General features: G+C 43.4%; 1 protein-coding gene across 1 annotated transcript; it reads right to left on the reverse strand.

The window, feature by feature from the left end:
- Nucleotides 1-102: 102 nt before the first annotated feature.
- Nucleotides 103-12904, reverse strand: CHGB (chromogranin B). The gene is made up of 5 exons (XM_010972721.3): nucleotides 12699-12904; nucleotides 8476-8522; nucleotides 7906-7999; nucleotides 1604-3285; nucleotides 103-487 (listed from the first exon to the last, which is right to left on the reverse strand). The coding sequence occupies exons 1-5, from the start codon at nucleotides 12745-12747 to the stop codon at nucleotides 404-406; spliced, it is 1956 nt and encodes a 651-aa protein (XP_010971023.1). The 5' UTR covers nucleotides 12748-12904; the 3' UTR covers nucleotides 103-403.
- Between the last annotated feature and the right edge of the window lie 11071 nt (nucleotides 12905-23975).

The following is a 23975-nucleotide window of genomic DNA, read 5'->3' on the forward strand; positions in this document are numbered from 1 at the left end:
TAGTGCTATGTTTGAGAATTTACTTTAAAGAATGGATCTGAAAGCCACGCTCCTCCCTGTTAACCCAAAGGAAGCTGAGAGCATGAAGCTTTTGGCCTCAGGTGAATCTTTTATTATTTCAAGCTGAGACAAGCATTTTTTTTTTCAAGGACAGTAGCACAGTCATTGTCACAAGCATGTTAATACATCTATTTTTCAATAAAGAATATGCTACAAGTCATGCTATTCATATTTTCCATAGCATTCTGGCAAAAATTAAAGACATTTCCAGTTGTGTCAAACTTTTGATGAAAAGTAAATTCTACTTTCTGCCTTTGGGTAAATACATGTTGTCTTTCAGTGAAGTGTCGGAAAACATAATACGAGGGCTGCTTCTTAAATCTGCCTTTTGCTCCAATGCCCATCAGCCCCTTCGGTTACCGCTGAACTTCTCGGCTATTTTCTGTAGCTCCAGATCCATCGCAGCCAAATTTTCAAGTTCTTTTTCCTAGAAAATACAGAAAAGTTAAGGCACGAGGTCCCAGATCAATTTACTATGTTGTTGTTTGAGGGAGTAGGAAAGGGGCATTTTTGATAAGTCAGAGGCTATACCAGCTACCCTACATCAGTGGTTCCCAAACTGTGGGCCCCTGACCAGCAGCAGCAGCATCACCAGGGAACGTGTCAGAAATACAGGTTCTTGGGGGTAGGGGGTAGAGCTCAGTGGTAGAGCATGTGCTTAGCATGCACAAGGTCCTGGGTTCAATCCCCAGTGCCTCTGTTAAGGGGAAAAATAAAAAAATAATAACAAATGAAATAAATATAGTTTTTATTTTATAAAAAAAATTTTTTAAAAAGAGAACAAAGTTAAAGAAAGAAAGGAAGGAAGGAAGAAAGAAAGAAAAAGGAAGGAAGGAAGGGGAAAGAAAGAAAAAAAAAGAAAAGTTCTTGGGCCCCACCCAGGACCACCCGAATCAGAAACTTTAAGGGCTGGAAATCCCTCGTGATTCTAATGGACACTGAAGTTTGAGAAGCACTGACCTACATAATAAATATCGGGAAAAAACATTGTTAGGGAAGGCAGGGCTCTGATGTCACCTCTCCCACATGTCGATGTCTGATGGTTATAAGCAGGGAGATGACAAAGATAGAACAAAGCCACTAATTTCTGTATCATCTGTTCTTTCCTACCCTGAGAAATAGTGATGAAAAGTCAAATGACTAAGGAGAAGACATAGACCAGTGGTTTTCAACCTCGGCTGAACACTGGAACCACCAGGGAGCTTTAAAAAATCCTGATGCCCAGGAATCATCCAGTACCAAACAGACAGACCCTCTGGAGTTGGGTCCCAGATGGCAGTGATTTTTCAAGCTCTCCAGGTGGTTACAACGTGCAGCCAAGACTGAGAAGCACTGCAGCCGGGGGAGGTGGACAGGGATGTGGACAGTGGCCAGATGCCAGGTGGAGACCAAACCTGGAGCTTGTCTCTGCTCCTCTGCTAGGGGTACAGTCTCACGATGACTAATTCCCAGCAGTGTCTTCCCACTGACATCAGATAGTCTTGTACATAACACATTCACATTAACCATCTAGTAAGATTTAAGCCAAAGCCCCGTACTGTACCTCCTCCTCCGTCAGAGCTCCTTGGCCAGCCCTCTCTTTCTCATTCTCTGCCGGGTGGCGTGGGCTCATCTGCTCCTCGGAGTCATAGAAGTCTGGAAACTCAGCGGACTTCTTCCTGTAGTGAAGGAGCCGGTCCAGCTCAGCCACTCTGTCATACTGCCTTTTCACGTCCAGCTTGGGGGCGAGGTTCCTCTTCTCATATCCCCAGTTTACGTCCTCCTCAAAGGGCTTTTTCTCCCACCAGTCATAGTTGTATTCTGGGAAGAAATTCTTCTCATTCAAGGTCAGCCCATTTTCCTCTTCACCCTCCAGAAAATTCTCATCCCTGTTGTCTCTTCTCTGAAAATGGCTGCTCTTCCACTGGGAAGGGTCGTAGTATGGACTGAGTAGCTCCCCTAATCGCTTCTCAGTGATGTGCCGGGGAGCATACTGTCTGCCTGGAAGCCTCGCGTCCTCCCTGTTCTCCTCCGTGCCTTGCAGGTCCCCTTGCGGGGGCCACTTCCCCTGGGCTCCTTCCTCGCCGTAGTTGAGGTAATTTCTCAGCTCGCCTTGGGCATGCCGCCTTGCCTGGTCCATCTGGCTTTCCTGAGCACGGCTGAGGGCTTCACCCAAGAACCGTTTGTCTTCTGTTCTGTCCGGAGTGGCGTAGGCGCCCGGCTCCCCGCCCCGGGCTGTGGGGCTGCGTCCCCCGTGGTGGCCTCGCTCTCCCTCACTCCCGTCGCTGGATCCGCGCGCCCCGTTACTGAGCTCTGTGCGGGGACGGTTCCCCTTGTCCTCCTCCTCTCGGTTCTCGTCACTGGGAGGCCTGGGGGCCCGCGGCTCTCCACTCCCTCTGCCCCCAGCTCGTGCCCCCTCCAGGTCCCCGGGAGCCTGGACGGCTGGGTAGCTCCTCCCTTCCTCCCCCAATTCAGGTTCTTCCTCGGAAGCCCGGCGGTGGGTTGGATGCCAGGCTCTCTTTGCCCCGAAGCTGGCCGTGCCCACGTCCGACTCCTCGGGGTCCTGGAGAGGGTGTCTGCTTTCCTCACGGGGGGGATTCCCTTCCTGGGAGGACCTGTCGGGCCTGCTCCTCCCGTGATGGTGTCTTGGCCTCGAGCGTTTGTCCACCTCGGGGCTGGCATCTTCCTCACTTTCCTCGGATTCCTCCTGGCCCTCGGGTCGGCTTGCAGGCTCTCGGGGCCATTTCTCGGGGCCCCTTGTCTCCTCCCCACTCTCCTGGCTGCTCCTCTCCCGGCTGTGGGTCTTCTCAGGGCCTCGGGCACTACCGTATCTGGACACAAGCTTCTCAGATGTCTCAGCCCCCGGGTTCGGTTGGTTGAGAAAAGCGATCTGTGTCTCTCCTGGCTCCTCGAGGTGCCTCTCCTCACTGCCATCTTCCCCATGCTCCCTTTTCTGATACGTCTCCCCCTTGCCCTTCTCAGAGTGGTGTGACTTTGCTTCTGTGGCGACGTGGCTGTCAGAGGGATAGAGGCTCCCTTGGGGCTCGCCTGCACCCTCTCGGCTGTGCCCACCTCCCTCTGTGTCCGCCACTGGAGGGCCTTGGGTGTCCTCCCCTGGGGCTCCCGCGTCCTCCCTGCTGGAGGCCCTGTGAGCTTCAGAGGTGTCAGCTGGGTCTCTTAACAATCTGACTTCAAACCTTGTGTTTTCATTTTCACTTTTCTCTTCATCTTTGACCTCTTTTCCACCTATAATGAAAATAGAAAAGACCAAGAATAACTTCAGAATTGCTTGTGCTCAGTAAGCACCAGGCTCAGTGATCACTACAAATCCTAAAGACTCTGACACTCAGGTCATTTTTAAAGTTAATACAGAATATATTGGGGAGGAGGATATAGCTCAGTGGGAGAGTGCATGCCTAGCAGACACGAGGTCCTGGGTTCAATCCCCAGTACCTCCATTAGATAAATAATAAACCTAATTATCCCCTTCCACAATAAAAGTAAAATAAATAAATTAATTAATTAAAAAAAAAGAATATACTCAGATTGCTTTTAAAAGCCAATGGTATGAAAACTCCTTAGCTGTGTTTAAATCTAATAACAAATTCTCTATATATTTTTTCACAACACCCAATAAGCATCTTTCATTTGTTCAATGACCAAATTGAAACCGAAATATGGGTTTATAAGCTACTAGAATTTAGAACCAGAAGAAACCTTAGAATTCATGTAGTTCACCCTTTTCTTTCTGTGGACAAAGACACTGAGGCTCAGAGAGGTGTAATTCAGGACCATTCTTTCCATATTTGCCCTAACTAGGGGTCAAAAAGTTAGCATTGTGTAAATAGCTCTAACTAGAGTCCAGCTAAGTAAAGTTAAATAGCTAAAATGGGAAATACCAGATTCAAAGGATTAAATTTTTTAAATTATTAGTTTATCAGACTTTTATGATCCAATCAACTGTGTAGGCTTAACATAGCAGTAACTGACAGTATAACTTAGCAATTGGTGATAAGCAGGGTGTGTATTTCTTCCCTGAGAAAACTGCACAGCTGTAGAAGCGACCATTTCTTCCCTCACTCAAATCCCATCTGTTCAATGTGTGCTCAAATGTTGAGAATGAACTCCAGTATATGAGTTATCTTTGTATTGCACGAGTCAACAGTAGATGGTATAACATATTTTAATCGAATGCTGTTTTCTCCCATCTTTTCCAAATGTTGACACTTCCTTTACTAAATCCTCCTTAACTCAAGGGCATCCCTTGAAAGGAGATATGCAGTTAACACTGTCTCAGTTGTTAGCTGGGAGGGCTTGAATTTCAACTTCTGTCATTGAGTTGGCATAGAACACCTGAAGCCAAGGCCGCGCACAGCTCTGGGCCGCTGTCTGCACCATCCAGTGTGGGAGCCACCAACTCTTTGTGGCACCAACCCTTTGAGGACTTGAAATGTGGCTGGTCCAAACTAAGACATGTAAATGTAAGCAACCACCAGATCTCAAAGACTTCAAATGAAGAAAAGACTGTAAAGTATCTCACATTTTCATATTGATTTTATGTTGAAATGGTAAGATTTTGAATGTACTGGCTAATATATATTATAAATATATGGGATGTATACAAATTATGTATTGAATAAAATAGATTGGACAAAACTAAATATATTATTAAAATTTATTTCACCTGTCTCTTTTTACTTTTTTTAATATGGCTACTAGAAAACCTGAAATTATATTTGTGGTTCACATGATATTTCCATTGAACGGCTCTGATGAGTCATTTTGAACTGACATTCACAAAATAGGAAAAGTTGTTCTGTTTTCCAAAAATGTCCAAGAAATGGCAGACAGTCTATACCTCTCCGCTTAAAGCCCAGCCTGGCATGATAATATTTTCATGTTTTGTAAGGCAACTGAATTGTCCCTGACCTTTCACACCTGGACACCTGAGGGCTGGGCCCCCACCAGTGTCTTTGCCCTGTAAGAGCCAGTGGTGGTGTGAGCCGCACTGGGGCGGGACTGACAGGTAGGCACAGGTAAGCAGGGAGGCTTTGAAGCAGATACCGATGTCATTCTGAGAGTAGGCTGAAATAGCACCGCTGATCAGACAGAATCTCGGCTTCCCAGGGCAGAGGCTGTGTGGTCCCTTTCCCACTGCTTGCTGGGCAGGAGGAGAAGTATTTTTATTTTTTTCCAATTAAATGTGTGCTGCTGTAGCAGTTTGCTTGAGGCTTAGCACTTCCTCCTAAATTTAGCTTTAAGCCCCTGCAGGTGAGTTCAGAGAAGGGCTGTGATGATGAACCAGTCTTGTCAGTGTGTTAAAACCAAGGTGTTAAGCTCACCCTTATTTCAGATAAAAAGGAGAAAATGTACCTTCCATCCCTAACTGTCATGTTGCAAATATGACCAGACCAATCAGGTCAAAGATTCTTACACCTGTTAAAATATTGGACTATGCGTTCCCTAAGGTCTCTTCAAGCCATAAAACAATGATTCTTCCCTACTCCCCAAATGTTCGTTTGCTCACTAAGTGTATGCTGGCCCCAGAGACATGCAGGAGAGTAAGGATGCAGGCGGAGATGGGCTGGGGGTGGGAGGGAAGCTGCGTGAAGGAATTCACCCACCCAGTTGGCAGAGAGCTCCACCAGTCTGAGGCATATTGGCAGGAGAGAGAAAACGAGAATAGGACAGAAGTTATGAACCGTTAGCCCTGAGGCAAGTTCTGCTTGGCCTAAATAGCATTTTTGGTAAATGTGAATCCAGAGGTAATACTTACATGCCAGGAGATATTGTTTGAAAAAATCCAAGTTTTAACTTTTTTGGAAAAAAGTTTCCAAGATCTGATAACATAATCTGTATTTTTCTCACTACAGGGTTGAAGCTGAGAAATATCTACTCCCCCTTAGAACAGGCATGTGTCTTTCAGTTTGTGAGTCACTTCCCTGTCTTGTTTCACTCCTTTATGTTATCCGTCTGTCTGGCCCTGACTGGTGTTTGAGTCTGGTTCCCCAGAGGAGTTCTTAAATCTTCCTAATCTTAGCATTCAGTGGCTCTCTGGGTGTGATATCTCCAGGGTCCTGATAGACATGGGCCATTTGGTTTTTATCAGTCTTCCTGGGGCTCTCTCAAGAGATGTCAAAAGACCCCAGGGCACAATTAGTGATGAGCAGAAACTAGAATCCTACATCCACAGCCTGAGGGCTAAAAATCTGACTCTTGGCAAGTTAGCAGAGCCCTATAATTGACAACTCTTCCTAAGCAATCATGGTTCTTGGATGACCTAGTATAACACACCCCAAATTTTTGCATCCATTTGGTAAACAAAGGAGAAGGGAGATAGCAGAGGGATCCGCCCACAGGAGCAGTCTTTAGTTTCTGCCTGGAGACCCACCCTGCTTTCCTTCATTCCCTGCAATGGCTAATAAGCTCATTCTAATAAACCCATCGCCATAATTGCTGGAAAAGAAAGTTGGGGAGGAACTTAGAAAGAGGTATGTAGGCTGGGAGTGGCAGGGAAGCTTCCTTCCACAGTGCAAGGGGTCCTTACCCCAGCTATTTTACCCTGAAGCCCCCAGTGATGGATTGAGTCCTCCCCTCCCAGGTTACTCTTTTGGCCAATCACTAATACTTGTTTTTATAATTTTATACGTGAGGCCTCGTGTGTAGCAATAATAAAAGAGTATTATTTTGTAATGAGAGATTCTGAGGGTGAAAAAAAAAAAAAAAGAAAAAGAAAACTCACTGTTCCCAGCCTGACTAAAAATTTAAAAGCAGAGAAAGGTGCTGAAGAGAATAGAGCTTTTCAGATTTGTTTGGATCAGTTTGACCTCATGCTAGAAGAGACTGCATAGTTTTGCAAAATTTATATTTTCATGTCAACTCCCAGTGAATACTGCTCATGTCACAGTTCACATTTTGTTTTCAACATAAGCTGTTTTGTATAGAGAAAACGTCCCAGTCTAGACTCTGAAGGCTATTGCTCTGACTCCTTGGATGCTGAGTGTACCCTCACCCCTTCCAGTTCTCAGGCCCAGAACTCCTGATACCATTGGGTAATACCTCTCATTCTAAAAGGGGATGGGAAGGGATAAATTGGGAGTTTGAGGTTTGCAAATATTAACCATTCTATATAAAATACATGAAAAACCAAGTTTCTTCTGTAAAGCACTAGAGAACTGTATTCATATCTTGTAGTAACCTATAATGAAAAAGACTATGAAAATGAATACATGTATGTATATGTATGACTGAAACATTATGCTGTACACCAGAAACTGACACATTGTAACTGACTGTGCATCAATAAAAAAAAAAGTAAAAAGCTATGCATTAAAATGGCCTAACCAATCAGTCATGTAAACAGGCCAGATGCGTCCCAGTCACCTTTCCAAGCTTCTAACTCCTCATTGTCAGAAGAGCAGAAGGCAAAGAGAAGAATAATTTTTGTTTCCTTCCGTCCTATCATCTTTCAATACTTCCAGAACACTCAACCCCCACCCTTGTCTAATCCTGAACAAGCACTCCCCTTACCTTCTTCCACCCAAAGGAAAGTCTGTTCTAAAAATCCAAACTCTGCAATCAAGAGCTGATGGACATCTCAAAGACTGTCATTGAGTTCAACTCCCTCATTTTACTTTGAGGAAATAAGCCCAGAGAGGCGAGGGGTCTTCCCCGTGATCACACAGCTATTAAGTGAAAGAGCGGGGACTAGAAGCCGTATCTTAACCCACAGATACTGATCTAGCCCGTACTCTTCCCGCTGCCCCTTGCCCCCTGGTTCCTGTGGAGGTAAAGTGGAAAGTGAAAAGGAGGCAGGAGCAAGGACCACTCAAGGGACAGATTGCTCCTGCAGGGTAGGGCACTTACTCTTCCTCAGGATTTGTCGGCACTCAGGGGTGATGGGTGGAGCGTTGGACTTCGACAGGGCACTTGAGAGGACCTCGATGATGCAGCGAGTCACCTAGAGGGAAACCCGAAAGCAGGTTGGCAAAGCTGGCGTCACTGGGATGCCGGATTACTCAACCCAGGGTTGCTGTCGAGAGAGGCTTGGCTATGTGACCTATGCTGATGCAGAATCCTTGGGTCGGGAATGTGGATTTGCAGGACTGTAATGAAGCCTCCTAGGCCTCCCCACAGAGCAACGCCAGAAGGCACTGGGTCAAGACTATCCAGAGAAGAGAAATAAACACCCATTTCTGAACAGGTTAGAAAGAAAATGGTGTGATGACAGCTATTGAGGGCACTAAAACATCCAGGAAGGAGGGAAAAGCTCATTAGGTATCCCCTGCTCCTGTTCCCTCAGGGATGAAAACTCGGCTTTGTTGCACTGGGCTTTTGCTGTTGGTTTATTTTTGTTTCTTGTTTTGTTTAGTTTGGTGTGATAAGGAGCAGGAGAACCTAGAGTCTAGATTAGTCCAGACTTCCATTGCAACTTACCATTTCTTCATTGTGGTTCCTGTTGTCCACTGGCATAGAACTGACAGCTTTGAAGGAGAAAAAGAATGGGAAATGACTTGAGTTGATTTTTTGGAAGTTCTGTGTCTCCAAATTCACAAAATCACCCCACCCCCAACACTGTTACTTGGAGAAAGGAGCGGAGTTAGAGCTGAGCAGAGTGGAGAGAGTCGGGGATGACTGCCCTAGGAACCAGAATTGCCCCCGTTGCATGTATACACATACACGCACACCCACAGAGCTGTTTTCCCTAACAATGTCATAAATATGATTTGGAAATTAATGCTATCTTATATCCAATATAAATCAAATCCAGACAAGAGGAGCCTTTGAAATACTGACAATGTTCTGTTTCTTGATCTGAGGTGTGGATTACACAGGTGTGCTTGATGAGTGAAAAATTCAGTAAGCTGTATACTTACGATCCATGCAGTTTTCCATGTGTACATTATACCTCAATAAAAAGTTTAAAACAAACCTAGTTTAAATGAAAAAAAGGTGCCTTCCTCAACCCTTCAGCCTACTCAAAATGGGAAAAGATTTGTGATTCCTTCTGCCTCTTCCTGTCCCCAAGAATATATTTTCCCTGACATCCACTTCTTTACAAAACCGTGGTCATGATTATCTCATACAATTAATTACTTTGTTTTTACCTGTCGCCTCAGCCTTTTCCTGAACAGGTGTGCTTATGTGTCTCTATCAGTGTTTTTTCTCTTCCCGCATGTTGACCGCAGCCATGCAAAGAACACGGGAGGTAGCTAATTCTACCAGTACAGCATTGAGTCCATAATATCGCACGCAAATAGGTGTTCAACAACTGGTTTATGAGGACATTGCAAAAAGACAAATTTTAATTTATTTAAATAAATTTCATGAGATTCTGTTTGTTTTAAATCAGCGATTGCAATGCTTTTGTCTTCTTAGGAAATGCGGAAGGTGTTTTAAATTTTCCAGTGCCATGTTGTTTTCTCTTTCAGAGTTGCTTTGATTTTTTTATCCTTTGCTTTCACTTTGTTCTGTCTAAGCCCTTTCCAGTGGAGAAGCTCAAAGCATTCACGTATAGGCCCATCTCCACGGTTCTCCTGGCTCTCCCGGCTCTCCCGGAGGAGAAACTGCTATTATGGCTGAAGAAGCTCAGTGTAGACAATTCTTCTAGGTCCCTGAGACAAGCAAACAGCTAGCTGGAGCAAGAGCAAAACACCTGGACATCAGAGATGGAAGCTGCTCAAATGGAGTTTATTCATAACCGGCAGCCTGAGCTTTCTTCCCCAAATATTTGCTCTCCAAGTCTCTTTAACTATCTTCTCCCATTCAATTACATATCATAGGGCTTAATGTAAAAGTAAAACTCCTATTTCACTTACTCACCTTACTGAGTTTTCCTTTTCAAAGTATGGCCTGGGATCTACTTCAGTTGTTTCAAGAGGTCTAACATTATGCAGCATGCTAAAATCACTTGTAAAATATTTGAGAAGTGGTTAACAAGGTATGAAGACCCCACAGTCTTCCGGAAATGTAGTTCAGACACAATCTGGATGGCCCACCTTTGGCACCCAGGGTCTAGTATGCTAGGCCATTAATTTTATTCCTCAAATGGCTGTTATTTGAAAACATTCCCAATTTGGCACTTACTCTTTCCACCTGAGATCTATAAAATCCTCTGAAAAGAAATAACTGAGAGAATTGCTTCTATAATAAACTAGAATATTCCTTTTAAAAATCTAGCCTTCCTACACTTTCTTTGGTAATGTAGTTTCTTGCTAATAACTTTTCTCTTTTTTCCTCCCAAATGCATAATAGATGCTTTTATTAACTATTGATATTGCTGAAGTATCAACAGCCATCTGATTTAGGGGGAGAGAAATATTTTTCTTTTGTGACTCTAAACAATTTGTAGCTCATGTTTGTTTTTAATAGATCAGTCCTGTTTTCCTGATGGAAGCTCTTCAGATATCTTTGTGATGGAAAGGAACTAAGGTCTTCTTATGAAAGCATAACATGCATCTGGTAAGACATCTAAGTTCCACTGCATTTCTTCCAATAGAATCTATGGCAGCAATGTAATAATCAAAGATATGTTGATACCCCTAAAGTAGCTTAACTTATTTTTATATAAGGTAAGAGTTAGGGGGCACAAAAGAAAGCCCAATGATTATGATAAAAGTGAAGTAGTCAAATAGCAGAAAAATTTTCAAATAATACATGATAAATCTGAGAATAACTTTCAAAGTATTAATATCTCACAAGACTACCAAACTAAGGTTCGATCCCAGAATGAAAATACAGCTATGAAATAACAAGTTATGCAAACTCTTTTGAATGCAGAAACCATCTTACCCTGTATAATATGAATATCATGTAGCTCCCTCACACATATTAATTTTTAGACTGCACAGTAGCTACCATAGGAAGGTGTAGCTCTCCCTCCAGAAGCTCTTAAGGGTAGGGGATGAACCAGATGGCTTCCTCGATTTTCTCCTGTGATTTTACTAAATATCAAATTCTGCTTGAAGTCTACCAAGTATTGAAGGCAGGTGGGAATGGGGAATGACTGCTAATCAGTATGGCATCTCTTTCCAGGGTGATAGAAAAGTTCTGACATTTAATAATGGTTAAGTAATCTGTGAATGTACTGAAAAAAAAATCAGTGAATTATGCACTTTAAAAGTATGGCTTTTATGGAGTGTAAATAAATAACTCAATAAAAATTTTAAGAATATAATGTCCCCATTTTAGTTGATATTAAAATATCAACCCTTCTTAAAATATTCTCTTGAATAGGAGCTATAAGTATATTCCCACTATAGTTAAACAAGTCTAAAAAGTGACAGTGCTTTTTGGGTCTTTAGCACAATGTATAGCGTAGATTTAGCCTTTAAAAAAATCCTTTCTGCAAATATTTTTGCCCAGAAAGGACTCTAAATAAATATTCATTTGGTTTTATTTAATTAACTTGAGAACATTCATAGGCAATTTGTAAGAGTGACAAGAATTTTAGGAAATTCTGAATGTATGTAGCTTTCAATAGAATATATTACCACTGGCTTTCATTTTGTCTTTACATTTGGGATCCAGTAATAGCTGTCAATGAAACCTTCTTATTCATGAATGGGAATACCTCAATTCTAATTAGGAATCTCAATCTCAGATAAGAACAATATTCTATGAGATCAGTAAAACAGCAGAAGAAAACCTCCAGTTTAATCTGTGGTGGCATATTTACTTCTCAATGGTCTTAATACTCATAGTGACTTTACTGCAACACAGACACACACAGACACACACACACAATCCCCCCCCCCAAATCTCTACAAATCATTTCTTTAAGATTCAGAGTAATTTGAAAGATTAATCCCACAATCTTCTACACATAAACAGACACTGTGAAATGTCTACTACTTAAAATTTCATCCTTCTAAATTGACAAAATTTTTTTTTTTACTACTCCAATGACATTTTTCTGGTTTTTTATACTCACTGTTTTTCAGGAGTACAAAAGTCTAACTATCTACTGCAGTTTCCATTTATAACTTATAAATGGATTTCCTCTCCCCAGAGACAAAAATGACAAACACAGAAAAATATCACATTAAACCGGTGCATACTTACACATGAACACACACATACATTACATATGAATGAGGTAAGAAAAAATACAAGATATCTTATACACATATATACATAAAAGACCTATTTTTGTCTCATCATATTTTAATAATAATAATGAAATAAATTATACAGTTGTCGACTAGTATCATAATACAAGTACTCCTGTCTCTCCGATGTCATCTGGCTTTAAAAAGTCAAACAAGTATTTAATTACAGATACAGAATAAGACTATAATAACGTCTCTCTTAAGAAAGTAGAGAGACTGTGACATTTTAGAAGTGAGCACAAAATGTGGGGTTTCCTTGGAGGCGCAGGCATGCTTTTCTATCTACAGAATACTCTGATTTGGAAAGACTGAGACTCGTTTGGTTGGGCTAGGAAGCCCTCTGGCTATTTCCAAGTAAGACAGTGGGGTGGGGAGTTGAAGGGAAACCACCCAGGGAAGAGAGGAAATTAAGGACCTCAAGCAAGAGGGATAAACCTTCCATCAACCCCCCCTTTCTCCCGGTATCCGCCAGCCGAGATGCCCAGAGCGCCCGCGGAGACAGGGACTGGCGCTGTCCGCGGTGCTGAACGGCCCGCCGAGCCCACTCACCGGCCAACATCGTGGCTCCCAGGAAGCCAAGAAGCACCGCGGGCTGCATGGCCCGGCTCGCCCGAATCTGCGCGGAGAAGAGAATGGCAGCCGGAGCGATGAGTGAGATGCAGACGGAAGGCGAGATGAAGAGACTCCGGGGAAAGCGGCCTTGTGTCCTGGTTCCCGCAGTGTGGCACGGTTGGCGCAGGCCCCGCTCTTTTAAAGGGCAAGCCGGGGCCGCAGGGCCGGGAGGGGCGGGCGCCCAGGAGGCGGCTCCCCCTCTCTCAGCCCTGACGTCACGAGGCGGCCCACCGGGGCAGAGGCACAAGTAGGAGGAAATTCACGCCAGTCCAGTTGCCTGTGTGCTCTGGGTCTGGAGCGGAGTGAGGAGTAAGGCAGAAGAAGGAATGGAGGCGTGAGGGTAGGTAGTTCAAATCTGAGTCCAGGGGAGAGGTGAGAGATCCTGCTTAGATTGCCAAAGCTTGTTCTTCACCTTCCCTCTCCCCCAAACTTCCATATCTAGGAACACGTATTTCAGGCTGTGCATGTCTTTTCATTGTTGTCAGTTGGTCAACAGCCAGTTCCAATAGTCAGACTTTCTTTTTTTTTTCATTATTTTATAAACTTTTAATTATTTTGCCATTGACATTTACCATGTACCAGAAGGGGAAAAAGCCTTTGGGAGGAGGATTTCTCTGGAATTCTCTCAAAGCAGGATAATGGAGGAAACATAATATTTTCCTTAGGAATCAAGGCTTTACAATAGACATGGTATGAAGTAGGGGTTCAGTCACCTTTTTTTAAATTGAAGTATAGTCAGTTTACAATGTTGTGTCAATTTCTGGTGTATAGCTTAATAGTTCAGACATACATATACATACATATATTCATTTGCATATCCTTTTTCATTATAGGTGCCTTTTAAAAAAAACCATATCATCATCTAATTGTTCTGGGAAATTTTTTATCGAAGTGATCATATATCTCACCTGTTCCGTGGTTTAACTTTGGGAAAAAACCTGGAGTTCTTATGTGCATGAGTATGTTTCTGGATTCTTCCAGAATATCATCCCATTCCATTTCATTTCTTCATCCTTGGAGCTGCCCCACACTTCTTCTATCATCAAAGCTTTTTTTTTATTTTTTTGTTTGTTTTGTTTTGTATTTTTAAATAAAGTTTGTAATCCAATGGACACACACAAAACAAAATTGTGCTGAGTGAAGCTTTTTAATAAGTCTTGACATCTAGTGGAAATGGTCTTCCCACTTTGTTTTCCTTTAGGAGGGTATTGGTTCTTCTTGGTCCTTTACATTCTCATATAAATTTTTGAATTAGTTTTCAATTTTTATGAAAAACAATCTGCTAGGATTTTGATAGGAATTGCATCAAATCTATAGATCAGCTTGGTAACAGCTGGTAACAACTGACATCTTTAATCTGTAGATCAATCTGAGAACAGATGACATCTTTACAATATTGGACAGACAGCTTTATGATTGCTGATATTGTTCTGGATATACTTTTAGCTCAAGTGGTACAAAACACTATTACCACAGGGAGAAAGAAGAGAGTCCGAAGAAAGTTTGTCAGAGACCTTTAAAGTTTCATGATGCTTCTTCGATCTCTGGCAAGTTAGGGGCTCCAAGAAAACAGCTCATATAAAGTGAGTTTGTCTGCAGAAAAGGAGAGTGACATCTCATTTCCTTGCTAGATGCTTCCTGAGCTGCAGAAACCCATAGACTCCCTCTAATGCCACTAGAGAAGAGTGAGAAAGAGATCGTAGGGCAATTTAATTTGTGTCCCCAGGAGACTGAGAGTTAAGGGAACAAGGTGGAGACAGACAGGAGAGCAGCTGGAGCCGCTGCCATAACAAGTTGGAGAGTGGGGACAGTGGTTGGAGCAAGTGAATGCCCAGAGTTCTTCCCTAGGCCAAGTGGACTCTATGGAATGGTACTGGTCTCAAGTCATCCCCAAAAGTCCCCGCTTGAAGGAGCAAGGGGATCCCCAGTATGTACTAATGATAGTAGCTGAGAGGCATTGTGAGGGGTCAAGAGCATCACCCCTGGAGGGACTGCGGGAGTGGGTAGGTTGCCATGGAGAATTGACAAAGTTACCTTGTGAAAGGGGCAGCGAGCGTCTGGAGGTGTGCCATGACAGAGGGCATTGAAAACCAAGGGATGACTACAGGCAACACTGGCCATTTCTGACCCCTCTTCCATTTTCTGTCATCCTCCACCCTGTCCCAAACCAGTAGGAGCTGAGGGTAGGAAAGAAAGAAACAGGGAAACAAAAGGATAGGCCAACCCTTCCTTCTTCCCTGTGACTGATTCCAGGTCAGGAAGCAGCTGGGAGCTACAGGAGCTTTGAATTGGGTGAAAAATAGAAGTTTCAACTGTTGTAATGGCCCAGAGTTCATGAAAAGCTGTTGTTCCCACCTGAGAGATTTTGTTCAAGTATCAGGAAGGGAGATTTGAGAGAAATGCTTGAAGGCAGCTGTGAGAAAAGATTGAAGCTGTTTCCTGATTGTTCCTTTCAAGTTCAGCATGTTCAAATGGTTTACATGTAGCACAGGACAGAAAAATCCTTGCACATGATTTGCACATATGACTACTGCAGTATAAGGGGGAATGCTCTGATTGGACAAGGAATCGTGAAGAATCCTCAAAAGATAAAAGCAGATGGGTACAGAGTGGAGGAAAAGAGTCACAGCTCCTGAGATAGGACTAATGCAAAAGATTGCAGAGGGTTTGGAGTTCTGCCAAGCCCAGAAGCAGGAGGGAACCCGGGCCGGGGGTAACTACTATGGTGTTTGATTTGGGTACCTGGTAGAAGCACTTGAACCAAGCAGTGAGTAGCAGAGATGTCCGGGCTGCATTCTTGCCAACTGTTAGGGGAAACTTGTTTTCATCTCTGATACCTTAATGTCCTGGAGCCTCTTCCTCCTCTTCTGAAAAAGCCTCCTGTCTATGACATCCCTCATAGGGATTTTTTGAACTTTGATTTCATTCCAAAATATGTATTTCTATTTGTGGAATTTCCAGCACCAAGTCAAAAATAGTGGTCATGACCTTGAAATCATGGTACCTTCTTGCCAAGACATCTGATATTGGAAACCAGGAGTCCTGTGCTGGTTGTTTTGAGATCTCCCTCTCATACTCTGCTGAATTCCCCAGCCCTCCTTCCTGTGCTCCTCCTCAGGAGCCATGAAATATAAGTTGGTTCAGCCTTGTGATTCTGAGAAATCTGCTGGACTTAATAAGCCCTCTTAGCCCTGAAAGGAGGCATTCTTCTGCTGATGCTGAATTTTTAATTATTTATGGCAAACATTAGAGCATACCAGCTCCCAGGCAGGCTGCTCCTCTACAAAAATGTACCCTGTAGATGTAAACTCCAGAAAAAATCATGTAGGCTAATTTCAATTTTATACCTATGAATATTTTATTCCCCAATAATTCATAACAGTCCACAAGGAATGATTACTGTTAAGTAAGTATGCATAATCAGAAACATCCCAAGATTTAATTGCCCATATTTTTGTTCTGAGTAATATATGTATATATATATATATATATATCACCTCTTATCAGTTCTAGTAAACGATTGTTCTCCATCTCCTCCTCCCTTTCCTCTAGCTGTCTTTCCTTTCTTTTACATTCATTCATGAAGCAGAGAAAAGAGCACCAAATAATAGTACACTGCCATGTAAACACGGTATGGCCTGAAACTGTAAATTACCAATGGATGGACCAGTCTCAACTCAATCTTTTTGTCTTTTAGAAGGCATATTATCCTATCAGGTATGAAAATAAATATTGGAAGACTTACTGGATTTGGTCCTTTGCTCCTAGAAGTACAGACTTTATAGCTAATTTAGAAAAGGAGAAAGAAATTTTACAGGCATATGACCTAAGGGGCAAAGTGGTACCCTACGTCCTGCAAACTAAACCAAAAGTCTCAGAGTTCATCAGACCTGAGTCCTGGGCCAGTTTCAAGTGTAGAGGCAGAAGAGGAAAAGACCAAAAGACCCCACTGCACCTACAGCCCAAGGAGAGATGGAAGGAAGGTCAGAGCAGCACAAGGGAGTTGCCTCAAAGGAAACTGCTGAGTCACTGAAAAGTGAACCTGAACTCTGCCCACTCATGAATTCACCCAAAACTCCATGAAATGGACAGACACAGTTTCTTCAAAAGCTAGAGCAGTGGTTTGTTTGCATAATAAGTCAGTGTTTTGTTGTGATATCTGGACACTGTTTTGATGGTGGGAGTGTAGAAGAAGAAGGAAAACAAGAAGAGAATATAAGGGAAAGGTTGTCATACACGAAATTCCCACCCTCTGCTCTAGGTCAACCCACACACAGATATTCTGGGATTCTGCTGCTTCTGGATTTGAGGGAAAAGGGCAGAAAGAGGTAACGCAAGTCTTAGAGCAGGCATTGAGCTGTCACGTCAGTCAATGGCCCCCACGCCTCTCACTTCCATACCCTCTTTTCCATTTCTCCTCGTCCTTCTAGACAAAAGAGAGATACCTAGAGAACTTTGGGAGGCTAGGAGGATGTCACTTGGGGACCAGGCTCTGGCTCCTTGTCATTCTGCCCTAGAGTAGGCATCCAAATGACCCAGCTTCCATCATCTTTCGGTCCTTCCAGGACCTGATAACATTCCACCATAACAGTTCTAAAAGGGAAGTGGTAATTTGCACAAAATACACTATTACAAAGCGCTAAGGGATACTGGGAGGCCCCAAACCAATATTCCCCCCAGAGTCATTTCAGAACAACTTGTCCTTAAAGACATCCAGGAGGAGAGAATCCACGAGCAGAATGTCAGACTCAGTGAGAGGTTCTCCAGAGACTTCAATGAAGAACATGCTCAGGATCCCTCAGCTCAGAACCTGTGGGTTGTGGCCCACTCAGTGCATCGACTTGGCTCTTGTTCCCCGTGGAATCAGTGACTCCCATAATTACCTTCTTGGGGTGGGGGTGGGGCTGCTGAAGTGGCTGTTTCTGTGAACACTGCACAGTGAGTGGCAGGAAGGCCTTCCAGCTCCTGGGAGGAGGATGCAGGTCTTCTTATTATTTTTTTTAAATCTCTGTGCCCTGACAGCTTTTGATCCAGCCTCAGTGGGTTAAGGAGGTGCTTATCTCGACATGTCACTTGGCTGCCTCTGTTCTTCTCAACTGTTCACAACGAATACACTTCACCTTGGGCCTGTGGGCTCAATCTTGCCTGAATCAGAGGACCTCCCTTAGCCTCTGTTTTGAGAGATTCACAGAGTTCAGCATTGGGCCACATTTCTGTCTGGTTTGGCCCAATCTAGAATCTGACTTTTTATAACTAATCTTACTTCTGATTCATCTCTAACCTGCCCTCAACCACTTCTGCTGTAGTTCAGAATCATGTAATGTGTGAATAGGAGTTGGAGATCTTTAATATAAAGTTGCATGGGAAGCCTCAGATGGTCTTTTAACTCATTCAGTAAACCTTGGTAGGGTGTTCATACACCAGACAACAACTAAGTAAATGTTTTTGCCTTCATCACGGTCCCAGCCTTTCTTCCCAGACATTTCCACGTTGCCAACTCACAGCTGGCCGACCCACAGTTTGGCTGATGCTCTCCGTGGTCCTGAAAGAATCTGACCTTTTCCCTTGGAGATGAGAAATACTATATTCCCTCAAGATCACAAGTCTCTACATACCCCAAACTCATCATGTTAACAAATTGTAAAACTCTCCGAAACATTGAAGCTGACAAAGACCTGCATTGGCCGTGAACGGTGGCGTTTCCAAATATCTAGGACGTTTGCTGAATGGATGAAAGCGGGAGTCAGTTAGTGAGAGTGACTCAGTTATTCCAGGGCTGTGGTCAGAGTTTGAGCTGTTAACCTGTTACCAGGCAGGGCTGAAAGAGGACTAAACTACACAGGGGCCCTGTAACATGAGTCGAGAGCTACTGAACAAATAAATAGTGAAATAAGAAATGTGAACCAATTAGAAATTCGTTTTGGGGGTGGCAGAGGATGTGCACCTCCTGGTTGACTCTGGGAAGATTTACTCTGCATTTTAAATGGATGGGGGAAGAGAAAGTTTGTCCACAAGTCTGGAGGATGAGAGAACACGGTGACACAGATGCTGTGGGACCCTGCATGTATCACCTTGGGCCTTGACATTTCGTGCACACTAGCCTGATTTCCAACTGCCAGCATCTGCCTCTTTAGCGGAGGACTTTGTCTGGCGGCTTGAGTCTGCTCTGCCCACACACACAGCAGGTCCAAATTGCTGGAGAACTGGTGTCCTCTCAGCTGCAGCCTTCGACGAGAGACTGGATATTGGCTCTTTTATATCCCAGCTCCCTGAGTCCTTGTACAGGATAACTGAGGCTTACATTCTAGACTGGCCTCCAAAGTTCCCCAACAGGGCTGAGTTCTAACTGTCCACAATGGCGGCTTCCTTAAGATTGCACCTCCCATTGGCTTCCTTCCCTCCCCTGTCTCAGTTGCCCACTCCCCTATTCAAATAGACTACTTGCACTTGAATTTGTGCCTTAGAGTCTGCTTCTGAGGGAACCTAAGCCAAGACACACAGGCAGTGGACTAATGCTCTGAATGTCCCTTGGGCTCAATATTTTCTATCTCATAATCCGTTAAGGCAATCAGAAAGCAGAGAAGACAGAGACTGTCAAACACTCTTACCTTAGCCTAGAAAAGTCAAGGACATCTTTTCCTGGTAACAAAAAAATTCTGTGCCTTTGGAAACAGCTGTCACAGTGTCAACTCTGGTTTCATATTACTTAACTGCACAATACCACCTCCCATTACAGAATTTGAGAGCCATCCGAAATACACTGAGAACAGCAGAAGAACCCTAGCTGTTGCCTCAACAAATCTCCTACATACCAGCTCATCTCTGTCCCAATCTGACACATAGCAACATGAAATACTTTCAAGAGCAAGTCCAATCACTAATGGAATCCTCGTAGAAGTTTTAATGCCCTTGGAAGCCACAGTGTTCACGCTGAGCATCTGAGTGAAAGTCAGGTAGGCAGATTGATCTTTGGTTTTCCCCCAGAAATTAGGCGAGGAGACAGTCAGTAAACCACTAGGACACAAAAGAAACTGCTCCCCTTGAATGACATTAAAGCCTTTGCAAAATCAGCACTCAGAATAGTGCTGTTTGTCTGGGGATTTAATCCATTTTTGGAGGTGGTAGGAAATATCACCATATTTTGTAGAAATAAAGGAACAGTTATTGTCTATGTCTATATAGTAACAGAAAGACAACTGGGGAGACAGAGTGGCTATTTGCCATCATGGGGGGATAACTAGCATTCCAAGGCCCTTTCCTCTGTGATGTGGGTCATGGTGGGGTGCAGGGTTCATGTCCTACTATAGAAGGGAGCCAAGCCAGATGGCTCTTCCCTGACCGCTGGCTGCCAGAGGATCATCATATGATCCAGCCTCAGCATGTCAGGCATTCCCATCCAGGACTTTTAATTTAGAATTAGAAACAGTTTAGAATTCCATAGTGGCAGAGGCACCTGGGCTCCTGGCCTCAGCTGTGGTGGCATCCATTAGCCAGAGTGGCAGCAGGACAAGCGTTAGGGACATTCAAATTGGATTGTCCCTGCAACATGACCTCAGCTGGTTCCTGCTGCCCAGCACCTTGTTAACCAGTCTTCTGGTCAATTGTGTTAGCTACCCAGTATCCTTTCACTAAAGTCAGCCAGAGTCCACTTCTGTCATGTGCAATCCAGAACCCTGACAGGCACAGAAAGCGGTATCTCCTTGTGTACAGAGTCTCCCCTGTAGGTCAGAGACCTGGCTCTTGTCCATGGGCATCTAGGTATTTAGTCAAAGGGACTTTTATCTCCTTACCTGCCAAGGGCTTGACTGCATAATTGTTAAGTTTCCTTTCTTGTTCTAAAAGTCCATGAATCTGCGTGAACTACTTGAGCTTCTGCACCCTTAGTGGTAAAGAGGGGGTTTCTGGAAAAAGAGGCCACTGTGTGGGACCCACAGATAGATCTGGTCCAAATCAAATAATCAAAGAGTATCTCAAGTCTATGTGTGTTCATATGCCCCCAAAGAGGTGATTGTATCTGGTAAACATTGTTTGGGGAATGCCTAAGCCAAGGAAATTTGTGGTCCATTTAACAACGTTCACAGGTGTCTGCGATATGAATGGTCCCATGGGAGACAAAGAATCAGAGCGAAGACAGAGTGGCTGGCACTTTTACATACTCAGTAACCTGAATAATTGTGCAGCCATGAAACCAGTCTGGGGAGTGAGAAATATGGTCATAACATGCATAGATTATGGAGAGGGACAGTGGAAGTCATTTATTTTTAAGCCCTCCCCATGGTCATACTACAATGAACGCAAGGAAAACCCACTTGAAACATTATGAGTCGAGGAAACTTTTATAGTTAATAGTAAACCAATCGATTTGGAGAGTGGTTCAAAATAGTTTTTAAAGGAGAGAGAGATACTATTATAGTTTGAAGTGGCCTAAGAGATACGTCAACTAAAACAATAGTAGTTCCTTGTTTAAATCCTGATTCAAACAAAACTAAGAACTGGGGCTAAGTATTGGACAACATTAAGAAGTTATAATCTTAGGGATATTCGATATAATTAGGGATATAATCTTAGGGATATTGTGGTGTGTTTTTTCCCCCAAGTCCTTATGCATTACAGATATATGCTGAATTTATGGGTGAAATAAAAGAACGCCTCAGATTTGCTCAAAAATAGTCTAGCACAGTACTACACACAGTGCGGTCTATTGATCAATGCCAGTTTGCAAATCGTGTGCTGTTAGTCTGTGTTAAGTGCAGACATTGACAATGCGTGTTTAGAAACTGCTATAGCGCTTTGCATTGTCATGGGCTCCAAGCAGTGATGCGTGGACTTGTCTCATTGACCAGCGTAGAGCCCCGTTTGGCTATTGTTGAACTTGCAGTGGGGAACTAACTGCATGTGGCACGAACACAAGCTGCTAGCATTGGTAGCGGCACAGATTGGACATTAAACAAAGGGGCTCTTCACCACTGACAGCTTAAGAAGAAACACATTAGCACACACACAAAGATTGGGGCGGGGTAAGTAGAGATAGATAAAAAGAATGCCGAAGGCCGATGACTGTTGAAGACAGGTGATGGGCACAGGACACAATTCTCTCTATTTTTGTGACAGTTTGAAAATCTATATCATTTGGCAGGGGTAGGGTATGGCTCAGTGGTAGAGTGTGTGCTTAGCATGCATGTGGTCCTGGGGTCAATCCCCAGTGCCTTCATTAAATAAATAAGGCAATAAATAAGCCTAACAATCTCTCTCCCCCCCAAAATAAATAAATAAAAGACATCATTTGGTTTATTAAAAATTTTAAAAATACCCAGCCTGTTAATGGAGATATTTTACACATATACATTTTCAATGCATATATTTATATCTAAACATTCAGTGTGTGTGTGTGTGTATAATATGTGTGTATTTCAAATAAAATAATACAGAAATGACACAGAATACATAGCTCACATAGCTTACATAACTTTATTTGGCAGAACTCTTAGGTAAACAAACACAGTAGTTTGCTGGATCATGAGCTTGGTGAGCTTTTATTATAAAATAAATTCTGGTTGTATAATAAACTCCTTGAGGCCAAGAATCCTGAGAGGTGCCGCTCTGTGTCTCCACAGCACTCAACCCAGGGCAGTGCCGAGTAAATGGTCCTTAGTAAACACCGGCTGGAGGGTTACACTCAGAAAATGAATTGTTACGAAGTGTAGTCTAATTCTCCATGCAGTAATAACACACCGCTCAATCAATTTGAAAATCAGTTTCCTGAATCCACCCTCAAGGAGATTTGTCATGGAATATTTGAGACTAAGGGGGACTCGGAGCTTTGCTAATGTCCTCATTTTGCAAAAGGAAATGAGGCCTCGAGATGTTATAAGAGCCTGGCTGAATATCCAGCTTGTTAATGGCAGCACTGTGGCCTCTGACACCCACAGCTGGACTCTTCCTTCTGCCGTGATGTTTCTCAGAAGGTACCAATCCACCTCCCATTCCCTGCCCCTTGCTCCTGGTTTTAAATGATATGGTCTCTGTTGTAGGAAAGAAAAGGAAATTGTCAAGCTGGCTTCATCAGAAGGCTGAACAGGAAATGTGGCTACAGGACAAGTTCATGTTCTGATCAGTATTTACCCAGCACAGCTCTGTGCCCCTGGCCTTCAGGAACTTTCTATATGGAGAAGGAAGATGTCCACACGTGAATAGCTAGAGGGTGGTCCTGTTGTACAGGATTAAAGCATAAATGAGTAGCAGGGTAGAGCCATGGGGGCTGGAGAAGAGATGAAATGTTTTAGAGGCCATCGAACTTGGGTGGGAGGTCTGAGAACCAGCCAAGGAGAAGGCAGGATACCTGGGTTAGAACAGCACGAACCTGGGTTTCTGCTTCACTCTGTTGATGTTAAGGAGCTTGGAAGGTTTCTGTGGGGAACAGAACAAGCTCCAATACCGACTGGATTTAGAAAGACCAATATGGTAGCAAAAGTGTGTGGGAGAGGCTGACAACAGGGAGAGCCGAGAGGAGGGCCTTAAGGAGATGAAAGCTTGGAGCAGGTGATGGCAGTTGGAAGAGAAAGAAAAGGCAGATGTCAGAATTTAGATTTTTATACAAAAAAAAAAAAAAAAAAAAAAGCTACCAAAAAACGCCCCCAAGGTGTGATGTGCAAGGTGCTGTTCTAACCCCATACAAAACAACTTCTTTGAGCATCCTGAGTTAGGTATTTCTTTTACAGAAGAAGAAACTGAGGCACCGTAAGGTTAAGGAACATGCGCAAGGACACATGCTGATACGTGGTAAAGTCAGGAGTCACACCCAGGCTGTCTGGCTGCCGGGTCTCAGCTCCTCACCACCATTGCATGCTGCCGTGAAGTAAAGGTATTTAGAAGGAAAGTCATGATGAATCCACACTTTTCCTAAGTGACTTAGAAAGTGTCAAAGCCTTGGACAAGTTAGACATGTTAAACGAGTCTATTAGCCCAGGAGAAAAAGGATGCATACACTTGGTGTTTCATACATCTTGTTTAAGTTGTCAAGGCCACATCAACGTAGAGTGTCCCATGGGCTATTGGAATTACAGGACAGGAGTTTGGGAGATTGTCAGTTCCTTTCCTTCAGCCCTTGAAAAGTGTGCCGCTTCATCCTGGCCTCTGTGATTAAGGATGAGAAATCTGCTGTAAGTAATGCATCATTTCTCTCGGTTATCCTTAAGATTCTTTCCTTTGGTTTTC

Source organism: Camelus bactrianus, chromosome 19 (assembly GCF_048773025.1).
Source record: "Camelus bactrianus isolate YW-2024 breed Bactrian camel chromosome 19, ASM4877302v1, whole genome shotgun sequence".
Classification (NCBI taxonomy): Eukaryota; Metazoa; Chordata; class Mammalia; order Artiodactyla; family Camelidae; genus Camelus; species Camelus bactrianus.

Excerpts from the sequence above, each read along its gene's own strand:
- CHGB (XM_010972721.3), bottom strand. The coding sequence starts at position 12,747 with ATGCAGCCCGCGGTGCTTCTTGGCTTCCTGGGAGCCACGATGTTGGCC. Across the intron at positions 8,000-8,475 it reads GGAACCACAATGAAGAAATG|GTGACTCGCTGCATCATCGA; the intron begins GTAAGTTGCAAT and ends GTTTCCCTCTAG. Across the intron at positions 3,286-7,905 it reads CCGACAAATCCTGAGGAAGA|GTGGAAAAGAGGTCAAAGAT; the intron begins GTAAGTGCCCTA and ends TTTTCATTATAG.